This window comes from Ranitomeya imitator, chromosome 8 (genome assembly GCF_032444005.1).
Source record: "Ranitomeya imitator isolate aRanImi1 chromosome 8, aRanImi1.pri, whole genome shotgun sequence".
NCBI classification, from domain to species: domain Eukaryota; kingdom Metazoa; phylum Chordata; class Amphibia; order Anura; family Dendrobatidae; genus Ranitomeya; species Ranitomeya imitator.
The window spans coordinates 105,115,210-105,132,117 of record NC_091289.1 but is presented as its reverse complement, the minus strand read 5'-3'; the positions used below and the strand labels follow the sequence as shown (position 1 = coordinate 105,132,117).

The 16,908-nt window shown below is 45.5% G+C and overlaps 1 protein-coding gene across 2 annotated transcripts in view; it reads right to left on the bottom strand.

Moving 5' to 3' along the window:
- TPR (translocated promoter region, nuclear basket protein) overlaps positions 1-16,908 on the bottom strand; it is a 196,935-nt gene that overhangs the window by 158,055 nt on the left and 21,972 nt on the right. For both annotated transcript variants that reach the window (XM_069737241.1, XM_069737242.1), the window contains exons 2-3: positions 7,208-7,312; positions 6,204-6,277 (exon numbers count right to left, since the gene is read on the bottom strand). In XM_069737241.1, the coding sequence (XP_069593342.1) occupies positions 6,204-6,277; positions 7,208-7,312 (179 nt within the window). The remainder of the gene's footprint in view (positions 1-6,203; positions 6,278-7,207; positions 7,313-16,908) is intronic.

The window sequence follows — 16,908 nt, the reverse complement described above, 5'->3', positions numbered from 1 at the left end:
CTTAACACCCATGGTCCTGTGTCCCCCAATGTTGCAAAAGAGAAAATTACTATTTTAATATTTTTTTCCTCTTAGTCCCTATATGGGACCTAGTTTTACGTGCCTGATCACAGATATAATACCGTGCAATATTTCTATACTGCAGAATATTTGAACGGTCAGTTTTACTCGCTTATTACAGGGCCTTACAGGTCAGCACTATTAACAGTGGGATCTAAGTGGTCATAGGTAGTGTCAGCACAGAATGACTGTTCATACAAAGCACAGGCGCTCCGTGCATCATGGCGTGGCTATACATGCAAGTACACCTCCCCACATACTTATTTATCCTCTATCTTGACATTATGCCGTTACCGCCGCTATTAACCCTGTGTGTCCCCAACCTTTTACTATTGATGCAGACTATGCGGCATCAATAGTAAATAAAAAAGTAATGTTAAAAAAACCTGCTATACTCACATTCCGTTGTCCGCTGAGGCGCTCGCGCCTGCCGCCATCTTCCTTTCCCAGCGATACTTTGCGAAATTACCCAAAAGACCTAGCGGTCTCGCGAGACCGCTAAGTCATCTGGGTAATTTCGCAACGCATCCTGGGAACGCAAGATGGTGGCAGCCGCGCGCCCATCGGCACAGCGCCGTTGGATCACAGGAGGCCGAGAGACGGGACGCTGAGGAGCAGCGACAAGAATGGTGAGTATGTTAAACTACAAGGGGCCCTCGGATCGTTAGGTGAGTATGCTTATTTTTTATTTTTTAACCTGTGACATACATGGCTGGGCAATATACTACGTCACTGGGCAATATACTACGTGGCTGGGCAATATACTACGTTGCTTGGCAATATACTACATCGCTGGGCAATATAGCAATATTACTACGTGGCTGGGCAATATACTAGAATACCCGATGCGTTAGAATCGGGCCACCATCTAGTAGGTCTTATAACCAGAGGAATTTCCCAGTCAATTTACACGCACACATTATAGTATGTGAAAACATTGTGCGTTTAGCACCTAAGGGCACGGGTAATCGAGTTTCCCCCCCCAATATAAACCATGGCACCACCTTTTAATCCTTCTTTAACCCCTTTACCCCCAAGGGTGGTTTGCACGTTAATGACCGGGCCAATTTTTACAATTCTGACCACTGTCCCTTTATGAGGTTATAACTCTGGAACGCTTCAACGGATCCCAGTGAATCTGACATTGTTTTCTCGTGACATATTGTACTTCATGACAATGGTAAAAATTCTTTGATAGTACCTGCGTTTATTTGTGAAAAAAACGGAAATTTGGCGAAAATTATGAAAATTTCGCAATTTTCCAACTTTGAATTTTTATGCAATTAAATCACAGATATATGTCACACAAAATACTTAATAAGTAACATTTCCCACATGTCTACTTTACATCAGCACAATTTTGGAACCAAAATTTTTTTTTGTTAGGGAGTTATAAGGGTGAAAATTTGACCAGCAATTTCTCATTTCTACAACACCATTTTTTTTTAGGGACCACATCTCATTTGAAGTCATTTTGAGGGGTCTATATGATAGAAAATACCCAAGTGTGACACCATTCTAAAAACTACACCCCTCAAGGTGCTTAAAACCACATTCAAGAAGTTTATTAACCCTTCTGGTGCTTCACAAGAATTTTTTGAATGTTTAAATAAAAATGAACATTTAACTTTTTTTCACAAAAAATTTAATTCAGCTCCAATTTGTTTTATTTTACCAAGGGTAACAGGAGAAAATGGACCGCAATCATTGTTGTACAATTTGTCCTGAGTACGCCAATACCCCACATGTGGGGGTAAACCACTGTTTGGGCGCATGGCACAGCTCGGAAGCGAAGGAGCGCCATTTGACTTTTCAATGCAAAATTGACAGGAATTGAGATGGGACACCATGTTTCGTTTGGAGAGCCCCTGATGTGCCTAAACATTGAAACCCCCCACAAGTGACACCATTTTGGAAAGTAGACCCCCTAAGGAACTTATATAGAGGTGTGGTGAGCTCTTTCACCCACCAAGTGCTTCACAGAAGTTTATAATGTAGAACCGTAAAAATAAAAAATCATATTTTTTCACACAAATTATCTTTTCGCCCCCAATTTTTTATTTTTCCAAGGGTAAGAGAAGAAATTGGACCCCAATAGTTGTTGTACAATTTGTCCTGAGTAAGCTGATATCCCATATGTGGGAGTAAACCACTGTTTGGGCGGATGGGAGAGCTCGGAAGGGAAGGAGCGCCGTTTGACTTTTCAATGCAAAATTGACAGGAATTGAGATGGGATGCCATGTTGCGTTTGGAAAGCCACTGATGTGCCTAAACATTGAAACCCCCCACAAGTGACACCATTTTGGAAAGTAGACCCCCTAAGGAACTTATCTAGAGGTGTGGTGAGCACTTTGACCCACCCAGTGCTTCACAGAAGTTTATAATGCAGAACCGTAAAAATAAAAAAATCATATTTTTTCACAAAAATTATCTTTTCGCCCCCAATTTTTTATTTTTCCAAGGGTAAGAGAAGAAATTGGACCCCAATAGTTGTTGTACAATTTGTCCTGAGTGCGCTGATACCCCATATGTGGGGGTAAACCACTGTTTGGGCGGATGGGAGAGCTCGGAAAGGAAGGAGCGCCGTTTGACTTTTCAATGCAAAATTGACAGGAATTGAGATGAGACGCCATGTTGCGTTTGCAGAGCCCCTAATGTACCTAAATAGTAGAAACCACTCACAAGTGACACCATTTTGGAAAGTAGACCCCCTAAGGAACTTATCTAGATGTGTGGTGAGCGCTTTGACCCACCAAGGGCTTCACAGAGGTTTATAATGGAGAGCCGTAAAAATAAAACAAAAATTTTTTCCCACAAAAATTATTTTTTAGCCCCCAGTTTTGTATTTTCCCGAGGGTAACAGGAGAAATTGGACCCAAAAATGTGTTGTCCAATTTGTCCTGAGTGCGCTGATACCCCATATGTGGGGGGAAACCACTGTTTGGGCGCATGGGAGGGCTCGGAAGGGAAGGAGTGCCATTTGAATGCAGACTTAGATGGAATGGTCTGCAGGCGTCACATTGCGTTTGCAGAGCCCCTAATGTACCTAAACAGTAGAAACCCCCCACAAGTGACACCATTTTGGAAAGTAGACCCCCTAAGGAACTTATCTAGATGTGTGGTGAGCGCTTTGACCCACCAAGGGCTTCACAGAGGTTTATAATGGAGAGCCGTAAAAATAAAACAAAATTTTTTTCCCACAAAAATTATTTTTTAGCCCCCAGTTTTGTATTTTCCCGAGGGTAACAGGAGAAATTGGACCCAAAAATGTGTTGTCCAATTTGTCCTGAGTGCGCTGATACCCCATATGTGGGGGGAAACCACTGTTTGGGCGCATGGGAGGGCTCGGAAGGGAAGGAGTGCCATTTGAATGCAGACTTAGATGGAATGGTCTGCAGGCGTCACATTGCGTTTGCAGAGCCCCTAATGTACCTAAACAGTAGAAACCCCCCACAAGTGACCCCATATTGGAAACTAGACCCCTCAATGAACTTATCTAGATGTGTTGTGAGAACTTTGAACCCCAAGTGTTTCACTACAGTTTATAACGCAGAGCCGTAAAAATAAAAAATCTTTTTTTTCCCACAAAAATTATTTTTTAGCCCCCAGTTTTGTATTTTCCCAAGGGTAACAGGAGAAATTGGACCCCAACAGTTGTTGTCCTATTTGTCCTGAGTACGCTGATACCCCATATGTTGGGGTAAACCCCTGTTTGGGCACACGGGTGAGCTCGGAAGGAAAGAAGCACTGTTTTACTTTTTCAACGCAGAATTGGCTGGAATTGAGATCGGACGCCATGTCGCTTTTGGAGAGCCCCTGATGTGCCTAAACAGTGGAAACCCCCCAATTATAACTGAAACCCTAATCCAAACACTCCCCTAACCCTAATTCCAACGGTAACCCTAACCACACCTCTAACCCTGACACACCCTTAACCCTAATCCCAACCCTATTCCCAACTGTAAATGTAATCTAAACCCTAACTGTAACTTTAGCCCCAACCCTAACTGTAGCCCTAACCCTAGCCCTAACCCTAGCCCTAACCCTAGCCCCAACCCTAACCCTAGCCCTAGCCCTAACCCTAGCCCTAACCCTAGCCCTAACCCTAGCCCTAACCCTAGCCCTAACCCTAGCCCTAACCCTAGCCCTAACCCTAGCCCTAACCCTAACCCTAGCCCTAACCCTAGCCCTAACCCTAGCCCTAGCCCTAACCCTAGCCCTAACCCTAGCCCTAACCCTAACACTAGCCCTAACCCTAGCCCTAACCCTAACCCTAGCCCTAATGGGAAAATGGAAATAAATACATTTTTTTATTTTTCCCTAACTAAGGGGGTGATGAAGGGGGGTTTGATTTACTTTTATAGCGGGTTTTTTAGCGGATTTTTATGATTGGCAGCCGTCACACACTGAAAGACGCTTTTTATTGCAAAAAATATTTTTTGCGTTACCACATTTTGAGAGCTATAATTTTTCCATATTTTGGTCCACACAGTCATGTGAGGTCTTGTTTTTTACGCGACGAGTTGACGTTTTTATTGGTAACATTTTCGGGCACGTGACATTTTTTGATCGCTTTTTATTCCGATTTTTGTGAGACAGAATGACCAAAAACCAGCTATTCATGAATTTCTTTTGGGGGAGGCGTTTATACCGTTCCGCGTTTGGTAAAATTGATAAAGCAGTTTTATTCTTCGGGTCAGTACGATTACAGCGACATCTCATTTATATCATTTTTTTATGTTTTGGCGCTTTTATACGATAAAAACTATTTTATAGAAAAAATAATTATTTTGGCATCGCTTTATTCTCAGGACTATAACTTTTTCATTTTTTTGCTGATGATGCTGTATGGTGGCTCGTTTTTTGCGGGACAAGATGACGCTTTCAGCGGTACCATGGTTGTTTATATCTGTCTTTTTGATCACGTGTTATTCCACTTTTTGTTCGGCGGTATGATAATAAAGCGTCGTTTTTTGCCTCGTTTTTTTTTTTTTTTTCTTACGGTGTTTACTGAAGGGGTTAACTAGTGTGCCAGTTTTATAGGGCGAGTCGATACGGACGCGGCGATACTAAATATGTGTACTTTTATTGTTTTTTTTTTTTTTTATTTAGATGAAGAAATGTATTTATGGGAATATTTTTTTTTTTTTTTCATTATTTAGGAATATTTTTTTTTTATTTTTTTTACACATTTGGAAAATTTTTTTTTTACTTTTTTACTTTGTCCCAGGGGGGGACATCACAGATCAGTGATCTGACAGTTTGCACAGCACTCTGTCAGATCACTGATCTGACATGCAGCAGTGCAGGCTTCACAGTGCCTGCTCTGAGCAGGCTCTGTGAAGCCACCTCCCTCCCTGCAGGACCCGGATCCGCGGCCATCTTGGATCTGGGACCTGGAGCAGGGAGGGAGGGCGGCAAGACCCTCGCAGCAACGCGATTACATCGCGTTGCTGCGGGGGTCTCAGGGAAGCCCGCAGGGAGCCCCCCTCCCTGCGCGGTGCTTCCCTGCACCGCCGGCACATCGCGATCATCTTTGATCGCGGTGTGCCGGGGGTTAATGTGCCGGGGGCGGTCCGTGACCGCTCCTGGCACATAGTGCCGGATGTCAGCTGCGATAGGCAGCTGACACCCGGCCGCGATCGGCGCCGCTCCCCCCGTGAGCGCTGCCGATCGCATATGACGTACTATTGCGTCCTTGGGAAGTAGGGCCCACCCCCCATGGACGCAATAGTACGTCTGATGGCAGAAAGGGGTTAATAGGGTGCTTGACGCATGTGTAGGACGTAAGCGATGTCAATCAAGGCGGAGGAGGCAGCCCCCATTGAGCCACCTGCACACAGTACATGACAATAAGAGTCACTTTTGGAGCTACTGAGGGCGACACAGTTCATGTCGAGGGGTTGAAGAATGCTATTAAGAGGGCCAAACGGTGGTGGACATTGCTTACATAGGGAAAATCTGGTATTGGGTTCCCTTTCATGGTAACAATCCAATCCCACCAGAACTGTGCAGACGAAGAGCTAAATGTTACCAGTGTGCACAGATCAGCACAACAGCCGAGAATTGGCCTTTTACTGTAGATTTGGGTCAGACAAGCATCATATGCTACAGTTTATTTAAATAAACATTAATAACCAAACCTGTAAAGCCACAAGACGGCTATTGGACGTCTCAAGATCTTTAACTTTATCATTCAATTCTTTTTGTTCTTCACCTTAAATAAACAATGAAACATGTAAACATCTTCATAAACGCTATTATAAAGGAAAACATCAATAAACTGGTTACATATAATAATAACCTGTGTTCTAACATGTTGTGGAGAATTGGAGCACATTAGTAACATTATTAAACTTCGATTAACAGAGATATAAACCCCGGAAAGTCTTTTTCGCCATCTTCCACAATACATGTGGCCTCCTGGGAATGTTGATGGATCAGTTTTGAAAACTGCTCGATTTGTATTTTAAGCAAAGCATAATCAGTTTGCAAAAGTGAAGGAACGAAAAGATATAGTGGATGCTTTCCTGAAACGGAAAGTACTTGCAAGCAGCATAATACAAAGAATAGCAGGTTTACCCAGAATCCTTTGCAGTAGGCGGAGCTATGCAAATCATCTCTTTACACGTGTCCACAGGTAGGAATTGGTTGGCTGTGTAAATTTAGAAACTAATCCGCAGCATTGCACGCTTGGCAATTCCAAGCGCTGTGGATTAGACTGGGGTGGAAAGAGATGATTTGCATAGCTCCGCCTACTGCAAAGGATTCTGGGTAAACCTGCTATTCTTTGTATTATGCTGCTTGCAAGTACTTTCCGTTTCAGGAAAGCATCCACTATGTATTTCCTTTAAGTAGAGGGCTTTTCGGTCTCTTTCGTCCCGCTACATTTAGCCCAACTTGGGTCTCTCCCTAAGGTGGCTAGCATGTATGGAACGAAAAGATGAAAGATTACGAGGAAGTTCCACGGTCAGCTAACAGGCGCACCCTCACATCCTCCGCAGCTAACAGTCACTCCAATAAGTGGTGCCCTCTGCAGATTAAGGACAGGTACAGGGGGGCCAGCGGATCACAAGTCTACCAGGAAAATCATAGAAAATAGAAAGCACTTTACAAATACGTGCAGGCGAATTCCCCAGGTACCTACCTTTCTTACTGAGCTGTTCCCTCAGACTCTGACACTCTTGAGATTCAGATACAAGCCGTTCTTGACTTTGAGCTAGCCGCTTCTCAATTTCAAAGTACTGCTGGTCTATGAGGAAAATAAGAAGAGCTAGTGACTATTCATTAAGGGGGATCTGTTACCCCTGGACGATTCTGATCTATTACTATGGGCATACAGGTAATAGGATGGTTAAACCAGTCTTACCTGTATGCCTCATAGATGCAGTGTAGATGTTGAGAAATTCATTTATACTGTTTTATCTTAATGTTTCTTCCAGGGTCCGGGGCATGTGGTGCCTGGAAGAAATCACTGCCTCCTGTCTTCATTATAATGGCACCCCCTCCGACCAGCAGCACACTGACCTTCTCAGCAATGTCATCCCACGCATGCGCTATGCACGCACTCTTACACAAACCCTGTCCGCTCTCCTATGGGCAGTGTCTGCATTAATCTTCTGCGCACATGTCGGCGAGTCTCTGCTACTGCACAGTGACTCACCTCGCCTGCTCAGATCAAGACACCAACCCCATAGACCCCAAATCCAGTGATGGGCCACTTAATGGACTGATCTACTGCAGTTTTAATAAAATCCCTGTTTTCTCTGCTGCACATGTAGCACTGTAATGAATGCCGAGAGGTGTATAGACAGACCTACAACACTGATTGTCAGCTTTACTTGCATTGTGCATTGTCAGCAAGCTACCAAATCGGGGGTGGGGTTTCCTCCGGGTTCTCCGGTTTCCTCCCCCACTCCAAAGACATACAGTTGTGGCCAAAAGTATTGTATTTCTGTGAGGGTGGGTGAATTGACCCACCCAGCTCTTCAAACTAGCCCAGTAAGCCTCCCTCTATAAAACTATACAAATACTTGTGGGAGTACAGGTCCCAGAACATCAATACTGCAGGCTTACCGCACAGACTTCCTCTGCAACTCATGCCGGCCATTTACAATCCTGCCAGACTTTGTCTCATCACCACAGTTATACCCACGACTACCATGCATTCTTATGGCCTCAATACGCCTCCGTGCATATTCTGAAGAGACTATGCAGCACCCCCTACCTGTAACAGGGGTCACTGCACCACAGGTGGCATTTCTTTGGAGGGCCGCACAGCCCTCCATGTGCTCACCAGAGGTAGCCTGACTGCCATTAGGTACTGAGATGAGATCCTCAGATCCCTTGTGAGAACATATGCTGTGCGGTTGGCCCTGGGTTCCTCCTAATGCAGGACAATGCCAGACCTCATGTGGCTGGAGTGTGTCAGCAGTTCCTGCAAGATGAAGGGATTGAAGCTATGGACTGGCCCACCCGTTCTCCAGACTTGAATCCGATTGAACACATCTGGGACATCATGTCTCGCACCATCCACCAACATCACGTTGCACCACAGACTGACCAGGCGTTGGCGGTTACTTTAGTCCAGGTCTGGGAGGAAATCCCTCAGGAGACCAACCGCCGCCTCATCAGGAGCATGCCCAGACACTGTAGGGAGATCATACAGGTACGGAGGCCACACACACTACTGAACATAATTTCCTTGTCTTGAGGCATTTCCATTGAAGTTGGATCAGCCAACAGTACACAAAGTGCAGGAAGAGAAATAGAGACAAACAGGAACTCTATGTGATCACTAATGTACAATACAGGACATATGGTGCTGGAGGACACATACAGGGCCTCTATGAGAGCACCCCATGTACTGCTCATATCGTGTCTCCCCCTTTGATGTGGGCTCCGGCGTTGAGCCCACATCAAAGTCGAGACATGTCAGCTGTTTTGTACAGCTGACATGTGCACGCAATAGCGGCGGGTGAAATTGCGATTCCCCCGCCGCTATTAACCTGTTAAATGCCGCTGTCAAATGCTGACAGCGGCATTTAACCGTAGCGCGGCCGGAAAAGAAGCGCATCGCCAACCCCCGTCACATGATCGGGGGTCGGCGATGCATCAGGATGGTAACCATAGAGGTCCTTGAGACCTCTATGGTTACTGATGCCGGCCTGCTGTGAGCGCCCCCCTGTGGTCGGTGCTCATAGCACACCTGCAATTCAGCTACATAGCAGCGATCTGATGTTCACTGCTATGTAGCTGAGCCGATCGAGTGGTGCCAGCTTCTAGCCTCCCATGGAGGCTATTGAGGCATGGCAAAAGTAAAAAAAAAATGTTTTTAAAAATATGAAAAAAAAATAAAAAAATATGAAAGTTTAAATAACACCCATTTCGCCCTATGCAAAATATAATAAAAAAAAAAAAAATCAAACCTACACATATTTGGTATCACCGCGTTCAGAATCGCCTGATCTATCAGTAAAAAAAAAAGCATTAAACTGATCGCTAAACAGCGTAGCGAGAAAAAAATTTGAAACACCAGAATTACGTTTTTTATGGTCGCCGCGACATTGCATTCAAATGCAATAACGGGCGATCGAAAGAACATATCTGCACAAATGTGGTATCATAAAAAACGTCAGCTCGTCACGCAAAAAACAAGCCCTCACATGGCCATGTTGACGGAAAAATAAAAAAGTTACGGCTCTGGGAAGGAGGGGAGCGAAAAACGAAAACACAAAAATGAAAAAGGGCCGCGGCATGAAGGGGTTAATATACTCCAGCACAACATAGTACACAAAGTGCAGGGAGAGACATACAGGACCTCTATGAGATCACTAATGTAACCCAGCACAACACAGTACACAAAGTGCAGGGAGAGACATACAGGACCTCTATGAGATCACTAATGTAACCCAGCACAACACAGTACACAAAGTGCAGGGAGAGACATACAGGACCTCTATGAGATCACTAATGTAACCCAGCAGAACAGTACACAAAGTGCAGGGAGAGACATACAGGACCTCTATGAGATCACTAATGTACTCCAGCACAACAGTACACAAAGTGCAGGGAGAGACATACAGGACCTCTATGAGATCACTAATGTAACCCAGCACAACACAGTACACAAAGTGCAGGGAGAGACATACAGGACCTCTATGAGATCACTAATGTACTCCAGCACAACAGTACACAAAGTGCAGGAAGAGACATACAGGACCTCTATGAGAGCACTAATGTACTCCAGCACAACAGTACACAAAGTGCAGGGAGAGACATACAGGACCTCTATGAGATCACTAATGTAACCCAGCACAACAGTACACAAAGTGCAGGGAGAGACATACAGGACCTCTATGAGATCACTAATGTAACCCAGCACAACAGTACACAAAGTGCAGGGAGAGACATACAGGACCTCTATGAGATCACTAATGTAACCCAGCACAACACAGTACACAAAGTGCAGGGAGAGACATACAGGACCTCTATGAGATCACTAATGTACTCCAGCACAACAGTACACAAAGTGCAGGGAGAGACATACAGGACCTCTATGAGATCACTAATGTAACCCAGCACAACAGTACACAAAGTGCAGGAAGAGACATACAGGACCTCTATGAGATCACTAATGTACTCCAGCACAACAGTACACAAAGTGCAGGGAGAGACATACAGGACCTCTATGAGATCACTAATGTACTCCAGCACAACAGTACACAAAGTGCAGGGAGAGACATACAGGACCTCTATGAGATCACTAATGTAACCCAGCACAACAGTACACAAAGTGCAGGAAGAGACATACAGGACCTCTATGAGATCACTAATGTAACCCAGCACAACAGTACACAAAGTGCAGGGAGAGACATACAGGACCTCTATGAGATCACTAATGTAACCCAGCACAACACAGTACACAAAGTGCAGGGAGAGACATACAGGACCTCTATGAGATCACTAATGTAACCCAGCACAACACAGTACACAAAGTGCAGGAAGAGACATACAGGACCTCTATGAGATCACTAATGTAACCCAGCACAACACAGTACACAAAGTGCAGGAAGAGACATACAGGACCTCTATGAGATCACTAATGTAACCCAGCACAACAGAGTACACAAAGTGCAGGGAGAGACATACAGGACCTCTATGAGATCACTAATGTAACCCAGCACAACAGTACACAAAGTGCAGGGAGAGACATACAGGACCTCTATGAGAGCACTAACAGAGATAGGTGGACATCTGGATGTTCAGGTCCGGCAGAACAGTTAGGCCGGTGTCACACCTGCCAGTGTGATGCGAGAAACTAGCGCGAGTCTCTCACATCAATACCCGGAACTGCCGCCGGCGTTTCGGACTGGAGCGTTCAGCTGTATAGAAATACATGCAGCCGCACACCCAGGTCCCGAGTGCCGGCAGCAGTGACAGGAATTGAGAGAGACTCACGCTAGTTTCTCACATTACACTCAAGTGTGACACTGGCCTTGTAAAAAGTTCAGGATCGGGTACCTAAACAGTACCCAGACCCCATTCACATGAATAAGGGGCCCGAACATACAGTATTAGCCACACCGTCATGTGTATGACAGCACGACAAACACTGGCGTAGTTCTTCTGGTCGGCGGTGACATCATCACCGCTGGTCAGAGAGCTGCGGTTCCCACACTGTCAAAAGACATTGTGAGGGCTCAGCTGTGATCAGAGGTATAAAGTTTACTTCCGGGCACTGGTGTCAGCAGATGGGACTACAGCTCCCATCAGCCGACACCTGCTGCTGCTAACAACAGCTGAGAGCAGGAGCAGCTGATGGGAGTATTCATTAGCCATCTTCTGCGCTGTAAATAATTAAAAACGGCGTGGGTTCCCCTGTATTTTCTATAACCAACCAGGCACAACTCACAGCTGGAGGCTGCAACCCTCAGCTGTCAGCTTCAACAAGGTTGGTTATCAAGAATAGCGGGGTCCCCATACCGTATTTTGTAATTATTTAAATAAATTTTTAAAACGTTGTGGGGTCCTCTCCATTTTTGACAACCAGCCTTGCTAAAGCAGACAGCTGGGGGCTGGTATTCTCAGGCTGGTAAGGGGCCATGGATATTGGTCCTCACAGCCTAAAATTAGCAGCCCGCAGCCGCCAAGAAAAGGCATAACTATTAGGTGCACCAATTCTGGTGCTTTGCCCGGCCCTTCCCACTTCCCCTGTAACGGTGGCAAGTGGGATTCATATTTGTGGAGTTGATGTCACCTTTGTATTTTCAGGTGACATCAAGCCCACGGCTTAGTAATGGAGAGGTGTATATGAGACACCTATCCATTGCTAATCCTATAGTTAGCTGGTAAATAAACACACAGCCAGAATAAAGTCATTTATTAAAAATAACACAAAACACACTTTTACATTTTTATTTAAAAATATCAAACAGTTATACTCACCTAATGCCTAATTCCACCAAATCACTCGTCAACCACTGGTAACTGAACTGCTGCGAGCGCAGAGTCGGTGACAGGCACTCACGGTGCTAGCGGGGAGCTCACCAAGGTCACGGAAGTTCAGCCCGGCAGGGAACGCAGCTTCAGTGACCGGAGGTAACCTCAATGATGTCACTGCCGATCACTAAGTGTGCTTTCCCAGCAGTTCAGTCACCAGTGGTTCTCAGCCTGGATGGTCGCACCTTGGCACCGTCCAGGTTGAAAACTAATTATCCTTCAGACATGGATTAAGACGTGGGACAGAACGACGGATAGGTGAGGGATAGTGTTGGTTTTTTTTTTTATTACAGAAGACGAGAGATTTGGTGGAATTAAACGTTAGGCGAGTATAACTGTGTTCTTTTTACAAAAAAATAGTAAAACTGTGTTTTGTTTTATTTCTAATAAAAGAACGTTATTCTGGCCGAGTCTTTATTTAGAATGTAATTATAGGATTAGTAATGGATAGGTGCCTTAGGCTAGGTTCACAATGCGTTAGTGCAATCCGAATAGCGGATATGCTAACGGATTGCGCTAACGCAATGTCCAAAAAGGGATTGCGTTCGGCAATCCCGCTAGCGCAGATGCCCGATCTGCGCTAGCGCGGAACGGACCCTGAACGCTGCAAGCAGCGCTTGAAGTACGTCCGAAACTAACGGCACATCGCAGACGCATGCCAAAAATGGCATACGTTTGCGATGCGTTAGGGATCCGTTAGCACATTGCAGTCAATGGGTGCGCTAACGGATCCGTTACATAGCGTTAATTGCGACAATTGCGCCATGTAACGGAGTCCGTTAGGGGACACCCACTAACGCAATGTGAACCTAGCCTTATAGACACCTCTCCATTACTAAGTTGTGGGCTTGATGTCACTTAACAATACAAAGGTGACATCAACCCCACAAATATGAACCCCAATTGCCACCGCTACAGGGAAAGTGGGAAGAGTCAGGCAAGGTGCCAAAATTGGCACATCTAATAGATGTGCCTTTTCTGGGTGGCTGCAGGCTGCTATTTTTAGGCAGGGAGGGGGGGGTCAACATCTATGGCCCCTTACCAACCTGATAATACCAGCCTCCAGCTGTCTGCTTTAGCAAGACTGGTTGTCAAAAATGGGGGGGACCCCACACCTTTTTTTTTTCAATTACTTATTTCAATAATTACAAAATATGGCATGGGGACCCCTCTATTCTTGATAACTAGCCTTGTTGAAGCGGATAGCTGAGGGTTGCAGCCCCCAGCTGTGAGTTTTGCCTGGCTGGTCATCAAAAATACAGGAGAAGATAGTTTTTTTTTTGTTTTTTTGTTTTTATTTATAGCACAGGAACAGGATAATGAATACTCCCATCAGCTGGTCCCGCTGTTATTAGCGGCAGCAGGTGTCGGATGATGGGAGCAGTTGTCCCATCCGCTGACACCAGTGACCGGAGGTAAACTTTATACCTCTGATCACAGCCGAGTGCTCCCCGTTGTCTTTTGACAGCGTGGGAACCGCGGCTGTCTGACTGGCGAGGATGATTTCACCACTGATCAGAAGCGGTGTTTGCCGCACTTTCATGCACATGACAGCGTGACAAACACCCGGCGTTAGGGCAGCCGAACCCAAACAGTAACACGGACTACCTGAAGAAGTCCGTGACTGAACAATAGGTGTTCGGTACGGAAACCAAACTTTACTGTTTGGGTTCGCCCATCTCTAACCACTAATGTACTCCAGCACAATACAGTATGCAAAGTGCAGGAAGAAACATATAGGGCCTCTATGAGAACACTAATGTACAACACGAGACATAGAGGCCCTGTATTTCTGCTGCAGCACTATATGAGAGCACTAATGTACAATACAGTACACAAAGTGCAGGAAGAAACATACACAGGACCACTTTGAGATCATTAATGTACAACAATAATCTTTATTTTTATATAGCGCTAACATAATCCGCAGCGCTTTACATTTTACACACATTATCATCACTGTCCCCAATGGGGTTCACAATCTAAATTCCCTATCAGTATGTCTTTGGAATGTGGGAGGAAACCCGAGTGCCCGGAGGAAACCCACGCAAACACGGAGAGAACATACAAACTCCTTGCAGATGTTGTCCAAGGTGGGATTAGAACCCGGGACCCCAGCGCTGCACTGCGCCACCGTGCTGCCCTACAATACAGGACTTATAGTGCTAGAGGACACATACAGGGCCTCTATTTGAGCAGTAATGTAGCACCAGCACAATACAGGACATATAGTGCTGGAGGACTCATATAGGGCCTCTAGGAGAGCAGTAATGTACAATACAGGACATATAGTGCTGGAGGACTCATACAGGGCCTCTATTTGAGCAGTAATGTACCAGCAGCACAATACAGGACATATAGGGCTGGAGGACTCATATAGGGCCTCTAGGAGAGCAGTAATGTACCACCAGCACAATACAGGACATATAATGCTGGAGGACTCATATAGGGCCTCTAGGAGAGCAGTAATGTACCACCAGCACAATACAGGACATATAGTGCTGGAGGACACATACAGGGCCTCTATTTGAGCAGTAATGTACCAGCAGCACAATACAGGACATATAGTGCTGGAGGACTCATATAGGGCCTCTAGGAGAGCAGTAATGTACCACCAGCACAATACAGGACATATAATGCTGGAGGACTCATATAGGGCCTCTAGGAGAGCAGTAATGTACCACCAGCACAATACAGGACATATAGTGCTGGAGGACTCATACAGGGCCTCTATTTGAGCAGTAATGTACCAGCAGCACAATACAGGACATATAGGGCTGGAGGACTCATATAGGGCCTCTAGGAGAGCAGTAATGTACCACCAGCACAATACAGGACATATAGTGCTGGAGGACTCATATAGGGCCTCTAGGAGAGCAGTAATGTACCACCAGCACAATACAGGACATATAGTGCTGGAGGACACATACAGGGCCTCTACTTGAGCAGTAATGTACCAGCAGCACAATACAGGACATATAGTGCTGGAGGACTCATATAGGTCCTCTATTTGAGCAGTAATGTACAATACAGGACATATAGTGCGGGAGGACTCATACAAGGCCTCTATTTGAGCAGTAATGTACCACCAGCACAATACAGGACATATAGTGCTGGAGGACTCATAAAGGGCCTCTAGGAGAGCAGTAATGTACCACCAGCACAATACAGGACATATAGTGCTGGAGGACACATACAGGGCCTCTAGGAGAGCAGTAATGTACCACCAGCACAATACAGGACATATAGTGCTGGAGGACACATACAGGACCTCTAGGAGAGCAGTAATGTACCACCAGCACAATACAGGACATATAGTGCTGGAGGACACATACAGGACCTCTAGGAGAGCAGTAATGTACCACCAGCACAATACAGGACATATAGTGCTGGAGGACACATACAGGGCCTCTGGGAGAGCAGTACCAGCAGCACAATACAGGACATATAGTGCTGGAGGACACATACAGGGCCTCTAGGAGAGCAGTAATGTACAATACAGGACATATAGTGCTGGAGGACTCATACAGGGCCTCTATTTGAGCAGTAATGTACCACCAGCACAATACAGGACATATAGTGCGGGAGGACTCATACAGGGCCTCTATTTGAGCAGTAATGTACCACCAGCACAATACAGGACATATAGTGCTGGAGGACTCATAAAGGGCCTCTAGGAGAGCAGTAATGTACCACCAGCACAATACAGGACATATAGTGCTGGAGGACACATACAGGGCCTCTAGGAGAGCAGTAATGTACCACCAGCACAATACAGGACATATAGTGCTGGAGGACACATACAGGACCTCTATTTGAGCAGTAATGTACCACCAGCACAATACAGGACATATAGTGCTGGAGGACACATACAGGGCCTCTAGGAGAGCAGTAATGTACAATACAGGACATATAGTGCTGGAGGACTCATACAGGGCCTCTATTTGAGCAGTAATGTACCACCAGCACAATACAGGACATATAGTGCTGGAGGACTCATACAGGGCCTCTATTTGAGCAGTAATGTACCACCAGCACAATACAGGACATATAGTGCTGGAGGACACATACGGGGCCTCTAGGAGAGCAGTAATGTACAATACAGGACATATAGTGCTGGAGGACTCATACAGGGCCTCTATTTGAGCAGTAATGTACCACCAGCACAATACAGGACATATAGTGCTGGAGGACACATACAGGGCCTCTAGGAGAGCAGTAATGTACAATACAGGACATATAGTGCTGGAGGACTCATACAAGGCCTCTATTTGAGCAGTAATGTACCAGCAGCACAATACAGGACATATAGTGCTGGAGGACTCATACAAGGCCTCTATTTGAGCA